Source organism: Coloeus monedula, assembly GCF_965178545.1.
Source record: "Coloeus monedula genome assembly, chromosome: 3".
Classification (NCBI taxonomy): Eukaryota; Metazoa; Chordata; class Aves; order Passeriformes; family Corvidae; genus Coloeus; species Coloeus monedula.
This window is the reverse complement of record NC_138783.1, coordinates 80,635,237-80,655,396: the sequence shown is the minus strand read 5'-3', so window position 1 is coordinate 80,655,396 and position 20,160 is coordinate 80,635,237. Positions and strand designations below refer to the sequence as shown.

General features: G+C 40.5%; 1 protein-coding gene across 1 annotated transcript in view; it reads left to right on the top strand.

Moving 5' to 3' along the window:
* Window positions 1-7,580: 7,580 nt before the first annotated feature.
* The window catches only part of TMTC4 (transmembrane O-mannosyltransferase targeting cadherins 4), a 54,862-nt gene continuing 42,282 nt past the window's right edge, over window positions 7,581-20,160 (top strand). Inside the window, exons 1-4 of the mRNA XM_082277996.1 lie at window positions 7,581-7,635; window positions 9,931-10,146; window positions 14,733-14,848; window positions 16,871-17,087. Coding sequence (XP_082134122.1) covers window positions 9,985-10,146; window positions 14,733-14,848; window positions 16,871-17,087 — 495 coding nt within the window. The 5' untranslated portion in view covers window positions 7,581-7,635; window positions 9,931-9,984. The remainder of the gene's footprint in view (window positions 7,636-9,930; window positions 10,147-14,732; window positions 14,849-16,870; window positions 17,088-20,160) is intronic.

The window sequence follows — 20,160 nt, the reverse complement described above, 5'->3', positions numbered from 1 at the left end:
CAGGCCTTGATTTGTGATACACTGAGCCATCTATCTTCTGCTGTGGTGACATGAACGACCTGCTATGGGTAAGCCAACATACATGTTCCTGTGGGGCATCAGTTCTTTTGCAGAGGCTGCCTGCACACACATTGCTACTCTGACGTACCCTGGGGTAGATGCAAGCAAGTTTACCCTCCAGTGAAGTTATTCTTCCTTTATTATCCTATTGCAGAATCTATCAGAGCCAAACAATTCCACGATTGATTTGCTGGCAGCCGAACCCTGAGGCTTGGAATGTAAATAAGACTCAGAATTAAAGTGATGTGCACTGCAGCAGCCAACACTGAGTGCAGGTACTTCATCAATTGACCTGATTTCTGGAAAACCTGCTTGCAACCTTGAAACTTCCCTGCAGTTACAATTTTTGCAATAAAATATTAGTCTCCATGGTAATGAGAAGTGCTGTACTAACTTATTTTGGGGGGAAAAAATGAGGAGGTTACAGTATCTCTGAGAAAATGAAATTTTCAGTATTATTTCACAGTTGGACAGCTTCATGCAGACTTGTCAACAGATTAGTAGCATTCTTCTCATTTTATATATGGAAAATCAGAGTAATTAGTATCCCTCAGGCCTTCCTTGCAAAAAGGATATTTAATGAGCTCTGTAGCAGTATCAGAAGAGCACATAAATAGTTTGCCTCTATCCATGCAAAAGAACACCACCAATAGAAGGATGGCCCCGCCTTACTCCTTCCCAGATCTACTAAATGTTATTAGATAAATGTTGCTCTACCCATCTAAATGTTGCAAAATTCTGGGGCTTAAAAATTATCTCTTTGGGGCAGGAATTCTGTCTTTCCCATGTTTTCTATCACTATGGGAGTCTGACCCACAGGCCTTAGTTTACTGGGGGGGAAAGAATAATTGCATTTCAGTAGGCACCAGAAGAGCAAGAGAAAATGTTACAGGCTCCATAGAAAGCCAGGTGCTCAATGTGTTACTCAGACCAACTTATGAGAAAGGGGCTCTTACAAGCCACATGCACAGGTGTACAAAGCTGGTTGTGAAATCTTTCTGAAAAACTTCCTCACAGGAAGCAGTCAAAATAACAGGCAAAAATCTTCAAGACTGGGAGGCACAAAACTGAAGCCAAGGTGGGGAGAGAGAAAAGAACTGTCCTTTCTCTCCCTACTTAGAGGGTCAGAGAGAGAGGTGCAGAATTCAGTCCATGGCAGCCTGCCATGGGGTGTCCTATCAACTCCTCCTTCCATCAACAAGAAGTCTTCTAGAAGATAATTGGTAAGATGGAAAACTCAGTCTCATTCCTCCTGAGATGGAGCTCTCTTGGATGGGCAGAAGAAGAAGAGTGAAGTTTGTGTCCTATGAAACTGTTGGGGTTTTAACTTCCTTCTAGCTCAGCTAAAGTTCTTCTGAAACCTCAGAATTCCTCACTAGATGGAAAACATTATGTTATAACCGGCTCTGTTGGGTTCCGTTTCTTGTTCTTGCCGTTGAATTACTGTGCAATCATGGATAAGCAACTGTATCTCATTATTCTTCAGGTTTTCCACATCTAAAGCAAGATGCTTTCCTTTGCAAAGCACTGTAGATGAAAACAATGATAGATTGTATAGATATAGATAAAGTATTCCTTCTTAAATTTGTTATATAGTCTTAATTACCCCTGAGCAAGAAGGGAAAGAAAGAAAAATGTTATTTACAAATCGCAGCTGGAAATTATCTAAAAGCAGCCACTCTACCTACATTCCACAGTAACTCATATGTCTTAAATATCTCAGTGCTTTCTTGGGTAGACACTAAAAATGCCAGCATTACTGTAGGATCTCATGCATATACCCACAATTATATGGAACAAAATTATTTTAGCAAGAATAACAATTTCATTTCACAAATAAAAGCAACAAGAAAAGTTTAAAATAATTTCTGTGGTTTAAGTCAGTGTTACTCTTTGATACCCTGACCTGCTGTCTGATGTCTAATGGCTGCCTGTTGGATCATGCTGCTCACCAGCTATACCTCAAACAGTGATGCAGTTTTAAGATCTTTCAATAAAGATTTCGACTTAGGAGTTATAAACTGGATTCATATGAATCATGCACTATTAACTTCTCTCTTTTTTCCATTATATTATAGTATTTTATTGCAGGTATTTCCCCAGAGTTCTCACTTTTAGAGATCAAAGATCCCTTTTTCCCTCCTATTTTTTAAATATAGGCCTCGGCCACGGAGCTCTTTACATGTGGATGAACTTTCAGGAATTCATGGGATCCATTGTTAGGTAAGCTGGTGTGTGGAAATGAAATAAAAGACAAGGTTAGACTCACGGTTAAAAAGTTAAAAATAGCAGGAAAAGGTAGAGGCCCCAATTCATTCTTTCTTCTACTTCACATCATCATAATTTCATACTACTCAGTACAAATGACATCATCTGACTGACTTACCACATTCAGCACTATATTTCATTTAGGCAAATTAATATGTGAGTGCAAAATGAAGGTCCAATTTGCTAACATTAGGTAGAACAAGGAAAGGCAAATAATTTTTCTGGTGCTCTGACCAGGGTTTTGAATGCTTTTCAAGAGAAGATTCTTTAGATGCTGTAAGGTTTTTGCAGTAGATTATTATTTTCCTAATCTTTTAATGTATTGCCAAATGCAATTTTGTATAATTTACAGTAAAATTCAAATCAACTTAACCTTAAGACAGATACAGTGGTCTTTAAAAATGCCTATTTCTATTTGTGTGTGTATGTGTGTGTAGTTTAAAGACTATTAAACTGGAGGACAAAAGTAATGAACTACAAATTGATTCTGACAGCAGAGATGCTTGTACAGCCTCTTGATTAGGACAATACAATTTTAAAATGTAAAACTTTGGTACATTCTTAAATCATAATGTTAGCACATGCAATCATTCAGACTATGTCTCCAACCTTCTCCTCATACAGCTTGAAATAATTTTAGGAAGGAAATTTGAGAACCTTTGAGAATGATTTAGGAGTTCCACTTTGCATTTAAATTTTCTTTTTTTATCTTCTGCTTCTTTGTGTGAAGCATAGATATTTTAATTTCAATGTCTGGTAAAGAGAGGTGTATTTTCTCTAACGTAACAAAAGCTAGGCACATGCACAGAGTGAAGTAGTTCAGAAGTAATGGTGAATTTGTAACGAGCTGGAATAACTACATTGGTACTTTCCTTGCTTAGGTTGATTATTGATAGATAGTTCTTTATTTTTCCCATAAAAGCTGAAGTATAGCTTGTACTATGTCTAAAGTACTATAGTAAGAAGTAGTGATGAGTATTCTTATGGTTCAGAGAGCAACAGAATAGCAGAATCTTTGTTATTCACAAGTCTTTGACCTGCTACATTTTCATTTTATATTGAAAAGAACACATTCCACAGAGCATGATTCTCGCATTCAGAATAAACTGTTTTAAAAATATATTTCTTATCTACCTATTTGGGGGAAGGAGAATGTGTGATTAAATATATACTTCTAACCTAATTTAAGACTGTGAGCCATAATCCTTCAAATCTATGCTAAACATTTTAGTAGCAACAAAACATAGTAGCAACAAGTCTTCAAGGGACCTGTTCATTCTCAACCAGTGTGCAAGGATATGTCTACAGTAGCATGGCTAAAGGATTCAGTACTTCACTGGAAGCCTCAATTCTAAAGAAAATTGAAGTTGTAGGGTCTGTCTGTCAATCCTTTTCGAACAACTTCTGTTCCATTTAATCCAGAGTTATCAAAGTCCAGGAGCCTCAAGCACGTTCAGTTCCTGCGTGTTTCATAAAAAAGCCCATAATGGCTGTGTAAATGGCAGCAACCCGACAGACACTTTACAGAGAGACACAGCTGTCATCAATTCTTCATGGTGACAGCCTGGCCAGGAAGCCTGGGCAGGCTCTTCACTAGGGAACACACTCATAGCTCTGGTCAGTCATAGACTAAGGCGAACCTGGAACAGGTGGCAAGCCAAAAAGCAAAGTGAGGAATATCGAGGGATCTTAATGCAGATGACTTACATGGGTCACAAGGGGAACTGCAGTTAGTAAAGCAAGGAGGTGTAGGAAGATGAGACACAGAAAAAATGGGAAACATGACTCCATTAATTCCACTCCTCTTGAAACAATTTTGTTTAACTTCTGTTTCATTTCTACTTTGTTTTTAGGACTTACAGTTGATCCACACTGCAACTGCACCAGGCATATGAGTTTGCCTATCTCTATATCTGTATGTGTACCTATAGACACAAACACACACATACAATACATGACATACAAAACAAGCTGCCTCAGACCTTCTGCTACTTAAAACACCTCATACAGAGTAATTAATTGGGATACCAGTTGTCTAGAGGAAGAGGACATCAAAATACTATTAACAATATGCCTATTATTTATGAAAATATTTGCATATATAATGCCTGTGCATGCCCCAACCATGGAACAAGTAGGGACCAGCTGGTTATCTACAGCCACAAGCAGTGGCTGTTCAGTGGCAACAGCCACATTTATGATGACAAAATCCAGGTGATGGAGTAGACACAGCTGTTCGAAAAACAACTGCAGTAGCAACTGACAGCCTTTTTAAGCTTCTGAAATGTTTTGGTTGAATTCCGCATTACCACAGCCCCTGACATTTTATTCTCTTGTCTGCAAACTCACTGTGATACTGTCAAGTGCTGATCCCTTGAAATATGACGGGTTTTGCACACTCCTTTCTTACAAGAGAAAGGCTGGCCTTTGTGCAGATCTGCAATGGCAGGCTGCTAAAAATAAGGATGCAATAGCCACTTAGGCAGATCAATTTAGCATGCTGAGAAAACTACAGAGCGAGGAGATACTCACTTCATACATACAACCCTCCCAGAAACTGCAGATTAAAAAAAAAGAAGTGTTGTATTTAGGAACTGCTTCAAATTGAAGAGCTGTAATAACCTTCTGAAGAAGCAGACTGGAGATAAATTATGCAACTGTAGCTGATTTGAATCAGATTTTGAGGGAACTGGGGAACTCTCCAGAACAGGTATTTGCTCTGCAGTTCTTCATGTTAATTAAAACAGAACAGAAGGTCATCATAAAAACACTATATTGTAAAAAGAAAAATAATAAAGCCCTAAGAAAAAGGGTTATTTCAAAATGAAAAACAACGGGAAGCAGAGCCTTCTGCATGTGTTAACTAGTTAATAAGGAAATGTTAATCATTCTTGTTGTATTGACATAAGTGGTGATGAGGTGATTTATACCATCTGTGCATCTGGCTGTGTGGAAATATATATATTTGACCAGAACTGATGATACCAGCAGACACACTGAACAAATGAAATTCCAGTTGTAAAGCACAGTTCAAGGATGTGCAGATGTCCAAGAAATGTGAGCAAAGGAGCTACTAAGAAGAGTATGTGATTTGAATGGGCCATCAGTAGAAATAAATAAATAACAAATGGGGTAACATCAAACTAGCTACGGAACAAAACCCAGAAACGTGAAAGTGAGTCAAATAGTACAAGTCTGGCAATTGTCACAGTGAGTCTGGTGAAGCAAATCTCAACCTTGATTCACAGAACCTTACATATATTTACATATGCTTAAATTAAAATAAATTCTTACATATGGGCAAACTTAAGCATGAACTGAAATTTCATTTACTTCATTAGAAGTTATAGAAGGTAAGATTGAATACATGATATACTGTCTTTTCTAACTACGGAATTTCTTTCTAAATTGGGCCCCTCTCTTCTGAGTCAGGGCCCTTCCACTAGCAAACACTAACTAAAAAATCTATAAATATTTTAATCGCAGGAAGATTGTTGAATTTGAGAACTCTTGTTGACAAGAATTTGACTTGATAATACGTATTTGTGGTAGTTTGGGAGGTGGAAGTTGAAACAGTAAGGAAATGTCAGGAAACATAAACCAGCACTTCCTTATCATGAACTAATATGGCCAATCAGCTATTTTTAGGAAGTGATATAAACCTCAATGCTCTGGATTGTAGAAGCAGAAACCTAGAAAACATGCTTTTGTTGATTATCTCATGCTTTACCTTGTATTTATAAGGCAAAATGACCCAAAAGTCATAAAGACATCTTTCACCATTTCATGATGGCAATTTATGAAACAGAAATCTTCCTCATTGGGCCCACTTAGATCACTAAGTCAGGGACAAAGCCAGAACAGACAAGATCATTTTAAAGTACAAGGCTCAATTTATTGGTTTGCAGGTCTTTGTGTATCTATTTCAGCTCTTGTACTACAGGGACCAGAAGTCTGCGATCAGTTCTCAGAGCTTTGGGTCCTTGATGACAGCAGGTCGCCACTTTTCCACCACTTCACGACCAAGAAGCACCTCAGACGCTTTGTGGTAGCTGTTAAACAGGCACAAGTTACAGACCTCCATCTTAAAAGCAGGAGCTTCGCATATACAGCTGAATAATATACGAGCTTGGCAATTGTGCTGGCTCAGCTGCTGCCTCACACGCAGCTAAGCTGCCTGTGCTGCAGAGCAGATGTTCCAAAGCAGGTGTCAGTAGACAGTTATGGGTGGCAGCCACCAAAGCCCTCCCAAAGCAGTGTTTCCACTCGAGAGTTAAAGCCCCAAAGGAGCCATGAAATAACCTTGTTAATTTGACGCTTGATAATGCAAACATCTTTAAAAATTCCACTCCAAAGTGTATGTCACTCCCTGGCACACAGCCAGGAGTTCTCATCCAATTTCAGCATATTAAGACTTTAATGGGCTTTTTTAGGGAAGCTTCTGCCGAACATTTGCTGCTACCAGGTCAATGTTTAATCACACTTTCTTACGAGGAAATCGCGGTGATGTTTAAACGTACGAATTAACTACGCCTGATACAGTCTTCTTGTCGTCTCCTTACAGGACCTGTCCTGCGGAGACCACTTGCAACAACCCCGGTAGGACCAGAGCCTCTTACAGAAAGGCTGGAACGCTCTGCTGAAGTCCCCAGCTCGTCCCGCTACCCGCCCCAGGCGGCGAGACCCCGACACCCACCCCCGCCGCCGCCCCACTGGCTCTGTATCAGCTTTCCGGGGGGATTATCGCTCCGCGCACGCCCGCCGCCGCAGGAGCCTCGCCTTTGCGAGAGGAGTGGGGGGCTCGGGGCTGGCGGTTCTCCCGCCCCGGTGCCGGGCAGCCCCCATTCTCCCCGGCTCAGCCCCCACCCCGCAGCCAGCCAGATACGCGGGACAATGACCACCGCCGGGGCAGAGAGGGCGGGCGCGCTCCGGGAACGCGGAGCAGGCGGCAGCGGGCACTACCAGGAGCCCACCCGGCCCCGCCTGTGCGCGGAGTGCGGAGTTTGGGATCCAAGGGGAGCGACCCGCACCGACCCCGCTGCCACCGCGAGTGAGGCGCCAGCTCCGCTCGCCCGGCCCCGCCCGCCGCACGTCACCGCAGCCGCAGCCAATGGGCGTGCAGGGCAGCCCCTGGGGGCGGGGCCAGAGGGGGGCGGGGCGGGGCGGTGGCCAATGGGCTGCGGGGATGATCCCGGAGGCGAAGCCGCCGCGGCCCCTCCCCCGCCGGCCGCTCCGGTTCGGGGCTCGCCGGGCGGGAGAGTTTCGCTCCCGGGTGGGAGATGCCGCGCGGGCTCCGTGTCCTCGCAGGTAACGCTGCGTGGGGGAAGGGGGGGGGTCTTGTCAGTGCCCCGTCCGCTGGCGGGACCGGCCTGGGGGGGCTGAGGGCCGGATGGGACGGGCCACCCCCTACGGCGGAGCCGTCGCCGCCAGGACAAAAGGGGAGCGCCGAGCGGGGCAGGGCCACCGCCAAACTCCCGGCGGGGCTAGCTTGCCCCCCAGCCTTGCCCCTTACTCCGCAGCCGCCGCTGCCTTCCCGGGCCGGCGCCTTCCCTGCGACCGCCCGCCGAGTGCCCGGGACGCCCCCAAGTTTGCGGGGCTCCGCTCACGGCCAGTGCCCGTCTGGGTGCGAGGCACCCCCGCGGCGCCGGCGCTCTCCGGCGGGACGCACCGTGCCCGCCCGGCCGCGGAGGTGCCTGCGGTGTGGGGCGGGCGTTCTTCGGGTCGGCTCGGGCTCGCCTCTCCCCGGAGAGGGCGGCGGGGAGGCGCCCTCCCTGTCCCCCTGCCGCCGGGCAGCGGCTGTGCGCCGCTCCGGGGGAGGTGGCGGTCCCTCGTGGGTGCTCGCACCGCCCGGGCGGTCACCGCGCTGCCCGGGGAAGGGAGCCCCCGACGGCCCCGGCCTCCTGGACCGCGGGGAAGAGGGCTGGCAGCAGCTGTGCGCCGGATAAATAGAGCAAGCGTAATGGGAGAAACTTTCAGGGCGGAATGAATTTTGACTAGATTAAATATTTTAATTCCGTGGTGCGTATTGATGCTGTATCCGTGCTGTTGGGAGCAACGCCGTGCACTTCCCTCAGTTAACAGCCACGCTTTTTCTCTTTGTCTCCGTCAAACTACGAGCACAAGGGTGAACTACTCTGAGAAAAGGTTTTGCTCATAAAGCAGCTGCTTTGCTCAGCCGGGGAGCTCTAGCCTCTCAGGTTGCACAGCTCCAGGTTACTGACTTTATCTGGATTTAGGAGCAGCGCCATATGGTCCCCAAAGCGAGGAGGGGCACTGGTGTGGCAGGGTGTACTGCCTGTCCCTGTGCACGTGTGTGTGCAGGAATTGGGAATATGTGGACACTGGAATGTAATATTGCAAAAAGAGAAAGATACAGAGCAGTTACTGTAGCAGTTCTAATGGTCAGCTCTGTTCCAGAAACCAAATCATTGGAGCTGTTTTCCTAGACCGTACAAAGACATTAAATGCAATGCTTTCAGGGGTGCACTGGAGCTGTTTTTCTAGATTTTCTGTTTTCCTGTATGAAGATATTAAATGCAATATTTTCAGGAGTGCAACAGTTGCTTTAATAAGCAAATAAATAAAAGAAACTGAAGATAGGCTGTTATATGTGCCTATCATTCTTTAGGCTTACAAAATAAAAAATTCATATTCTGCCTGGCTTTTACTGCAGTTTTCCATTCATAACCTCCTTCCCTTGCCGTTTATACCAGCACTTGATAATAAGACCACTCACAGTAGTGTCTGAGCATCCGAGAAGCGGAAGCAGAATAATAGTTCAGACAGAAGGCTGGCTCTGGAGCATTCAAAGAGACCCATCCAAGTGAAAGTGGCTTATGGGTGTAAACCTCTAACCTTACTACCTCTACATTGATGTATCACTCAGTGTGCTTGGATTGCAGGGTCTCTTTCATCTGCCTCAACAACCTCATGAGCCCATGAATACAACAGTGGAATTTCCACTCTACTTGAGGAGTGCAGAGTGATCTAGTGAACACTAGCCCCACCTTAATTCTATGGCTTTTGTTGTCTCATTGCTTGAATTGTTGAGATTCAGGGCCTAGTCGATTAACTGCTATCTCCATATGTCTTTCTGTGATGTTTGTATGAAGTCCTTTTATGGGGAATGTATAAGACTAGGTCCTTTAATTTGATTAACTGAAGAGAGTTGAGCTCTTTTGGCAATGTTTGCTTTTCAAATGTGGAAGGAAATTATAGTGTTTATAATTTTCTACAGAACTTTGTAAATGCTCCACAGTCCCCCTGATGCCTCTGTTTGTATTACTTGAAAAGAACAGTAAGAAACAGAAAAACAGTGATTTGCTCTAGGTTTTAGAATTCGACTGTGCCAAAGTTTTACCTTAACATCTAAGAATTTCTTGTATTTATCTCTGTGCTCCAACCATGAAAAATTCTGCCTTTATCTCCCCATTTGAAGTACAAAATTATGTTTAGGTATGTTCCAGTAACTATGAAAGGCACTGAGAGAAAAAATGTAAGGTTGTATGAAACTTCATCTCCTCTCCCAACCCAGCTTTCCTTTTAAAATTCTTTTTTAGTGAATTAGAGCTGTAACTGTGCATTTGTATGTGTTTCTTCCAGATTTTCAACTAACATAATGCTGAAGCTCCCAACTTGGAACAAGCATTTCACAGAATGGCACAAATGGAACCTAATCTGGACCATGATGTATCATGGTTCCTCCTTCCATCATACTGGGCTAAAATGGTTGTGGCGTTAATTTCCTTCCTCTGTTTTGCTAACAGCTATGATGGAGATTTTGTCTTTGATGATTCTGAAGCCATCATCAATAATAAGGTTTGTCTCTCTTCTTTTCCTCATGCTGTTTGGCATAAATGGCCATAGGAAAAGAAATAATGCAACAGTTGATCTAAACAGGCCCAAAAGTTTCAGCCTAGTAAAGAGCTTTCTTTGGGTATTACTTTTTTTTTTTTTAATTCCTTTTTCCTTTTTGTTTCATTGGGTGTTTTTTAAAGTAAGCCTGATTTAAAGGTACCTGTACATCAAGACTTCCAGTAGGTCTAATTTTATGCTGATTTCTAAGTCAGTAAGAGTGTACAGTAAACTTTCCTGATACCCATGGATGTTAATAGGAGATTTTGTTCACTATCTTCTGAGGGTCGCAGAATAAGACCAGTGAAAGAACTTAGTCTGGTTACAGGTATATAAGGCATCGTTAAGCTATTGTAGGGTGCAGGGGATCTCCAGGTGTAGTTTATACCATAAAAATGTTACAGGAGCAAGCAAAGCTCCCTTTTCCTATGCTCCTTCCCCCACTAAAGTTCCTGTGACAACAGTATTTTTTTTAAATAGAGGTGGAGTGTTCTTGTGTTCAATTTTAAAGCTGATCATACGTGCAATGAACAGACCTTTAAATGCTTAGAAACTGACATGTGACTCAAACAAACCTCTAGCTGAGATTCTTTTGACTTTGAGCAGTGTAGTGTCTTCAATTGCTGAGACACATCACAGGATCACAGTGAGCGAGCCTGTGCCCATGGATGGGTATTGGTGTTACAGCTTTTATGCTGTTCTGGAAGGTACTTGTTAAACATTTAGAAAGACAAGCACAGGGTAAAAATAATCACATTCATCTGTTGGTTCTGTTTTCCTGAAGCCATGGGGTTACAAAGAGGATAATCTGGAGACTCATACTGCTAGAAAAACACAATTCACTTTTTTTTTTCCTTGCACAAGATATAGAGGCAACTTATCACAATGTGCCTTTTAGAATCATGCAGAATTACTGTTTCCTTAGACAAATTTCTATTATGCATGTGTAAGTCATCATACCTTCAGTTATAAATGTATGGGGGGAAAATACATCTGTCAACGTGCAAATAAATCTCAAAGCTTTCAGGAGAATGCTGTAGACAAATTAAGAACCTATAGCATTGTTGGTTTGGGTTTTTTTTAAAGTAGTATTGTATTTTAGATTGCACAGCTCCTGGCAGTGTTTCATTCTGCAAAATTTTATTTGGGACCTGTTTATAATATTTTAATTTCCTGAAAGAATGAACAAAAGACTGATGTTGAAACAAGGCAGGTTGTTTTGTTAATGTGAAATTTCCGCAGTTGTAATCTCTCTCCACTTCTTTCAGTCTTTACTCTAAAAATGTTTCAATTTATCTATGCAACCCAACAATTCGAAGTGGGATTCTAGCTGTTGGCAATGCTGAGAAATTCAACCAACTGCTTAAATAAGTTAATTCATATGTAATCTGTATGTTTGAAAAACTGGGAGGCTGGTTCTATTTTTCACATCAAAATTCTCTATTATTCCCTAGAAATTAAATGAGGATTTTATGACAATATCATTTTAACGCAGGGGTCGTATGCATATATGGAAATTCAAAATCCACAAGAAAAACACAGAGACAATGAGTTTACCAGTTTAATGGGGAGGGAGATTATCTGGCAATGGCACAGTTTATTAAACAAAGCATAGCATATTTTATTCCTATTTAATAGGAGACAGCAGTTGAAATAATTTTGTAGATTTACTGAGCCTTGCTACTGTAGTACTTTCTTGGGTACCACACAGTGCCCCTTTTGTTAATTTACTAGCTGCCATCATCCCAATCTTTCATTTCTTTTGCTGTTTTTTTAGCAAAAGATACACATTTAGTTGACCCCATGCCTATTGTATCATGGAACATTCCATTATTAGAATTTATTGGAGCTAAAGGCTGTTTTCTAGATGCTTTCTTATAATTTTAAGCAGCATTTTAACTGGTACACAACAGTGACTTTTGTCTTAATTTATTTACTAGCTTGGCAAGACAAACAGTTGGATTAAGCAGAGCTTCAGACACATATGTCATTTCCAAAAGCCTTTATATAGAAAAACTGACCTTTCTTCAAATCTTGAACTCTGCTGTGTGTAAGCTGCTGCTAATAAAATATTTAGAGATTATTTGATAGCTACTTTTGGTTTTTAAAGAGAAAATCATTTGTAGCTTTTAAACAGCTGTGTCTCCTGGAGAAAACCATTCCTATTTTAGGGTAAGTTCACTAAGTAGGAAAATTAATGAAAGAAACTTTCTCACAGAACATGGATACAAGAGCAAGATACATGATTGAAGATTTTTAGGTCATATGGAAGCGTAATCTAATCACTAAGTAATTCCATGCATTCAGCTTTCCCTGCATTCTTCCGATGGAAGACAAAAGAAGGCTGATTATAGCGGAACGTGAAATCAAGCCTTGAACATCTCAAATACATTTCCCATCTCAAGTTATTGAAGACCATCTGTGACATGAAAGACATACTTTTCTTTTTCAGTACTAAAATTTATAAAAGTATGTCCTTCTCAGACTTTATGTACATAAAGAGCTGTGCTGCTGGTTGGAAAAACAGTCTGAGGGCCACACCACCCTCTGACAACTGTACCCTGCAGAGTACAAAGACTTCAGTAGATTTTGGTGTACATCACTGTCCCAACTTGCCCCTGGAAAAGCTGACTGTATTGATTTAGTGAGCTGCTAGTTGAGTGTGTTCCTGCTCAGAGTCAAATTATGACCTTTAGGGTTTGTGCATACCAGTGAGGAATGGAACAGGAATTTAGGTGCCTAAGGCTGAAATTGCAGTCCTGGGAGACGAAAGAAATTTCTAGCTATTACTTGGCAGTAGAAACATCTGTGAGAGCATGAAGAGATTTTTCACCTTGGTAATTCTTAAGCCCAAGTAGGATCCCCTGTGACTCTTGATTTCTTAAGAATTTCCCTAAGAGTTCCTTAATTGACAGCTGCAGTCTTGGTTTTTCAGACTGCAGTTTTAGCCCTGCTTTCTTTTCTGTGTATTGATTAGTAACCTATTAGAGAATGCTTCAGTTCATTTGACTGTATGCTAGGAACTTGAGCCTATTTCCCCTTCCTAATTTTTTTTTTAATCTGTTGTCTAATACTGGCCAAATTTGATCAAGTGATAGAAATAAATCTCTTCCTGGATTTTTTTTTTTGTTTAATTTGTATTTTTTGGATGGATGAAAGTCAGAATATGTTAAGAGAGAAGCAAATAAAAATGAGTTAAGTTCAGTTTAGCAGCAGCCAGTCATCAGCAATTTGGCAGTAGTTTGGAAGTATGGGCAGGCCAAAAATTCTAGTTAAGGGTGAGATGGAAGGTACTGGAGACCACAGGAAGTGCTCAAGATACTGTAGAAGCAAGTGAGGTGGTAACAGCATTGGAGAGGAACTGGAATTAGTAAACCAAGGGAACTGCAGTGTGGGAATCTTAGAAGTAGCTGGAGTTGTAGGAATAATAAGACAGGGGCACCAGGCTTTGTAAGACCTTTCATGTGGTTAGCAAGCCTGTTTGTCTACTTACTTGTGTTTGCAATTGTCTTGTTCACCTCCTTTGCTTTGTTGGTCTGTTAAACAATTTCAGGACAGAAGGTGGGGGCACAGTAACTTGTCGATTGCAGGTGTAGTACTAACTAGTACAATTTTGTTCTTAGGTTCTGTCTCAAGTGTCTTTAACCTGCATGTACCTTGCTGTAGCATAAATTGGTATTTAATTGCACTAGGGAAGCAGAAGAGGGGTAAGTATATGTTAGTTTGAACTTCCAAGTTTGTCTTCATAGAAAACTGAGGCAGATGCTGGCAAGATCCTGATTTTTATTCTCCAAAGGCTATGCTTTCCATTTAATAGCCTACATTATTTGGATTTTTTCATTATCAGCATGGCTTTGAGATAAAAGGGAAGAGCAAGCAAGCAAGCAAGACCTTTTCTTTGCAGTAGTTTTTTTATAGGCCCCTATTGCACCCTAAATTAAAATAATTCATTACTTTTCTGTCTTTTAATCTTTTAGAGCAGTATATAGAGATGTTGATTCTTGATTTCATGTATTAAGAACTAAAAAGACCTCAACTATTTGAATAGCTCTGTGCGAACCAAGGCTTCAAAAAGAGCTAATTGTTGTTTCCTACCTTTAGTCTACTTGATTTCATGCTTTCATTAGTAGTTATGCTACTGCACTGGTAAAAAATTGATATTTTGCAGCAGTTTGTAGTTGGCCTTCTTCGCAAGATAGCCTACACCTCAAATCAAAGGCTTTTTACAAAATTATAAGGTAAGGAGGTTTATGTGTTTCATATCTCAGCTATTGACCATCTTATAATCTGATGCAAATATAGCTCTAAATTGCATGTAGTTATGCCTACTTACAGAATCCACAATCATGGCTTTTACAATGACAGGCATTCAAGATGTGACCTTTATTGCAAACTCAGGTACCGTGGGTCAAATGTCAGTAGTGAGGCAACAAAACTCCTGCTATGTCCATGTTAGTGTGAGCTTGTATTAGTTAGAACTCACTTGTGTTTTAGCTGTTTTGAACCAAGGAAAAATGTTAAGAATCTGGTAATTTATTGTTTTCTTTTAGGACCTCAGGGCAGAAACCCCACTTGGGGACCTGTGGTATCATGACTTTTGGGGTAGCAAACTCAGCAGCAATACCAGTCATAAGTCATATCGACCGCTAACTGTCCTAACTTTCAGGTGAGACTTGAATTTTTGCTCAAGGTCTGAATATTTTTTAACCTCTATTGACTCAATTGAATTTAAGGAGGAGGCAACAGAAAAGGAGAGAACATAGTAGCTGGAGGGTAGTTGGATACCTTTCCTGAATATGATTTTTGAGTTCACTACCTTAATCTCAAATTGTGTTTTAATTTTCCAATGGTTTCTTTCCCAAAATATTCATTATTTTGACATTCTGTATTTCTATCTACTTTTCAGAGATTTCATTTTAATGCTTTTCTGTACCTGGTACTAGGGGCAGTGTGGTTTGGTATGTCCCAACATCAAAGCACTAGGAGGTGTATGTTCCCTTCACTTAGCCATGCTGCCACTTATACTGCTATTGTAGTTCTTGTTCTCTGCTTTCCTGCTGACCTTTCAAATGGTTTATTTTATAAATAGCATCAAGGTACTGTGGCCTTTTTCCATCAGCTCACTATATAGTCTTCTTACCTCTTCACTCCAATATTCTAACTTAAGTGAGTGTCTGAGAATCTAGTGAAATGTCTGCCTATATATAACTTGCTGGTTTTGTCAAATAACTAAACGTTTAAGAGGATTACTTTTGTAGATACTTAGCTTATGTTTTTTGCACAAAGATTTGAGCAAACAGTAGACCATGTAGAAATTTGGCACAGTAATGCAGAGAATATTTGAGAATTCAGTCTTAATTTCTTTACTTTCCCCATGTGACTCAATGGTGTCAGTGGGGACTTGGTGCTCATTCTGCAGTTGTTCGTTCCAAGCCAGGGACTAAGTAAGTGCAGAGGAAATGTTCCCACTCTTAGTCCTCATATTCAAGCAAAAACTCTGACCCTTTGGGGTGGTGTCAGTGTTTTAAGTACCTAGCACTGTGGGTTTCACTGTCTATTGGGCTTTCTTCACATTTTCATCAAGAAAAATACGCAACTGAATAGAACGTGTCAGAGTCCTAAACCTATTAAAGCTTTCAGTGCATTACACAAAACATGCCTTGCTTTTTATTTTTATTCTTGTCTCTGTGGTATATTCCATCTCTAATAACATTCTGGTTTGTTTAAAGAGTGAACTGGGATACAATCATTTCTGTATCTGAAAATATAGATGAGCCTGTGGAGATGGTCCGTAAAATGCTATTTTTACAAGTGAGAAATGGGTTTCCTTAATTTCCCTAAGCTCCAACTTTTATGTGTATCATATTTATAATAGGTTAAGTTTTTAAATAGGTTTCATTTATGCCAGATGCAGATTGACCAAATGAGCTATAAAATCCCCTAATCAAACTGAGTTTCTATATATCTTACCTGCTGATAAAGTATATGGATAATAGCACGATATTTCCCCCTTTTCTTCTCAGCCTCCATTTTACTGCCAAGTTCCTGTTTTGAATAAGGATTTAGACTGAATTTTCACTCACACTTCCTTCTGATTCTAATACTTGTACAAAACTTCTCTCTAACCAGCCTCACGAATCAGTTACCAAGATGTGCTGGCTACTTTCTGGGTGGATACTGATTGCACCCAAATGCTAGGACCTCTTTCAGGTAGTATGTCAGTGGAAATCAGTCTCAGTGCATATTAGTTTCCTCACTGTGTGGATTTAATTAACATAATTTCATCAAGTTGGCTGTTCTGGAGCCCAGCGGTATCCCCTCAGTGGGCTGGGTTGTTTATCCCCAGGATACTCCTGTGTTGCAACACTGAAGTTACTTTGTTGACCAAAAGCCACTTCTAAGTAACTATAGGTATGATTAACATAATAGTGCTAACATATGTCTTTGGAGAGGATAGATACTGTATCCATATTATATTCCATATTAATACCTTGGCCTAAAGACTGGGACCTGTTTCTACCTTGTTGTGATGGCTAAATGATAACACCATGCATATTGAGATGTGTCAGCTTTATTTTTGGGTGCATATGTCTGATATGGTCTTGCTATGGGGTTGTTTAGTTTTTCCATTTGTATTTTTCTAACCATTGTTGTAATTCCTAGCCTTGATATTTTTGTTTCTATATAGAATTAATTACCTTTTTGCTGGAGGCTTCTACCCAGTTGGTTTCCATGTCATCAATATAGTACTGCATTGTACTATCTCAGTGTTGATGGTTGATGTGTTCTCCATATTATTGGGTGGACTGCAATTCAGTAATAAAGGAAGACGGCTAAACCTGGCACCAAAGTCCTCTCTTCTTGCTGCTTTGCTCTTTGCTGTACATCCAGTGCACACCGAGTGTGTAAGTATTGAATAATTATCTCCAAAGATTTTTATTTTAGAAGTTCTTGACCATCTTGACTAATTAATTATGGCATAGCCTTATACTTTATACGTTGCTTTTATATATTCTTAATGCTTCTCTCGGCCCACATCTTAACAGAACAATCAAATTATTATGGTTAGTATGTCCAAGGCTTGTAATTCCACCGAGCTAGATCTTACTAAGGAAGATAAATCATTCAAGTACAATAACTAAAGGAGGATAGCACTATGCTACAGTTTCCCTACCTGCTGGATTTCCCTAATTACTTTCCATTTCCATTTGCATTGATAAAAAAGCAAAGAGATATAAAATCAGAGTAGGGGCACTGTATGAAATTTGGATGTGACTCTAAGAATACTGCCTTCAGTTTTGCTGAAGGACAACACTGGAAAAAATGGAGAGTGCTCCGAAGAGCCGTGAAAGTGATTAAAGGGCTGGAAATCATCCTGTTTCATGAGAGATCAAACTCCACGGGTTTATATTTTTAATATGAAGGAGAAGATTAAAGGATTTTTTTTTTAAATCACAGTCTGTAATTATGTACATGGGGAACACAGATTTGACAGTAATGGGTCCTTTAATAGTGCAGGCAAAAGCAAAGATGTGAAGATGCAGAATAGAAGCATGGCATGTGTATAGCAATCAATTAAAATATCTGACAAAAACGTAAAGTCCTTGTGTGGAAATTCTGTGAAGAGAAGATGGTGTTCTTAAAAAGCTCTTTTGTGCTCATAGTTAAGAAAATCTTATGGCCTTATGCTGGTGGGCTTGCTGGATGTGGTCACTGATTTCTTGATCTTGTGATAAGGAATAAATGAAATATAAAGTTATCACAATATTTTTGGGGGTTTTGTTAGAGTTTGGAAGGTCTGTGCTACAGAAAAAGTACTAGCTTTAATTTTGATTTTGTCCTAGCAATGAACAGTGAATCCTACAGTGCACATTCTACATCTGTGGCACTGATTTTTCGTTTATTCACAATATGCCATGGTTTTGGCTTCTTGCATTTGCTCTGTACTCAATTGACGGGGAAAAAGTTATTGAAAGCAGTGCTCTCAGCTGACTGGAGACCTTGCATGTATTGAAGACCTAGAGATGGTGCAAAGTTATGCATTAGTAATTTGGCACCTTTTCTGGCAGTGTGGCTAAAATATCTTGACAATCATTCTCTGATGTTTGCTCGGCTGCACAATAACTTCTTTGTGAGAGTGCACTGTGTCAGAAGGGCCCCGCATATTTGTTCTCCAAACCCAGTTTTAGATGTCAGAGTAAAGTAGAACAAGTCTTCAGTGCTTTTGCTGTTCTGATATGTAAAGAGAAATCTTGCTTGAGTCTTAACTTTGTAGTAGACCTACTATTGACTCTTTTATCAATATCCATAAATTTATTCTTCATTCCATTTGACTCTAAAAATATATTTAAATCAGCATGAGAATATTAATAAGCCCTTTGTCATGTCAAATAAATTACAAGTGATGTGGCCTGCTTGCATATTTGAAGTTTGAAGACTTGCATATGCTGCAGGCAAACATTGGAAAAAGAGGGGGGGGGAAGTAGCATGCTTATATATCAGGCATCTTCTAAGATACAGAAATGAACAAAAAAGCCTCTAATCATTTACATGGTGAATAATAAATCTTGCTGCAGTGAAGGAGTCATTACTGCTACAGTTCTAGGATGAGTGTGTGTCTGGCAGCATCTCTTACAAAGCATTCCTCATGATTTTAAACCTGTGAGTTTTAAGTATCACGACATCCCGGTTTGGAAATGAGTTGACATATTTTGACATAAAATTGTGAAGAATCCGTCTGTTTGCTGCTTTGGGTTTTGGTTTATACAGCAAAACAAACTGTCATGTAAAACAGATCTTGAAAGGTGTAATGCTTTCAGTACCTATGTAAGGAAAACACTCTAACTTTTCTACCTACAAGTAAATACTCTTGTGCTATAGTTCTCTGCTCTAAAAAAGGCCTGTTCTTTGTAACGCTTCAGTGATGAAATGCTAAATGAATCATGGACATAAGAATGTATCTGATACTAATTTAAAATTGGTTTGTTCTTTTTTCCTTTGTTTGCCTTCTTACCAGAATCTATATGCCTTACCTTGCATTTTAGGTAACGTTGTGCTGTTGGAGTCATCTGAGGCCGTGTGTGTTATTAGTCCCTTAGTCTCTGCTGTAACAAGTGGACATTTATTTTCGAAATTGCGTCAGTTCACCTTAAGTTTTATCTCATTAGCAAGAGCGGCTCCTGAAGCAGAATGACACTTCATTATTTTCACCTTTCAAATTACTCCACAGCTATTGAGTTAATTCCCGTAATTCCTTTGTATGATAGAAGAAGAAGCAGAGAAGTTAGGTGCACAGCTTTAGATAAATCAAGAAGTTCTTCTGAGCTAATTTAGGAGTCCAACAGTTTCTTCTTTTATGGTGCTCGAGTGAAGCTGAGGGTAAAGTGGGAGAGAGTCTCTGCAGTGGAATCAGTCATACTGTCATGCCTCTATGCTTCTCTTTCTCTGATGTTATTTAGAAATAGTTGTTCCATCATGTTACCCTGACACAAAAAATGCTCTTTTCCTATTTACTTTCTTCTTTCTGTTCCACACACAAAATGGGTCAACTGGTGTATTATACAAGAACTGAAGTTTCTGCTTTTGTCCCTGAAATATGATCACAAAAAGTAAATTTAAAAAGAAAACCTGTTGCTGTTCTGCCCTGCTTTTGTACTTCTCCTGAAAACATGGAACTCAGCACTCCAGGAAGCAGAGCTAGACTGAAAAATAAGGTGTACCTACATGATCCTTGCTCTGGGTGTATGTTCTAGTGCGGTTCCAGCATCAGGGCCTATACAGTTCCTTACCAACTCCATGTCATGATTTTCACAAAAAAATTGTGGTGTATCCTGACACTTGTGTAATTGAGAATTGAACATCCAAAAGTGTCTTGTTCTATCTCAGCAAGTTATTGTAAATGGTTATGGGGTTTGAACCACAGCTTGCAGATAGCCCTGAGATTGCACTTGATTTGAGTAAGTTGGCACAGATCTCGAG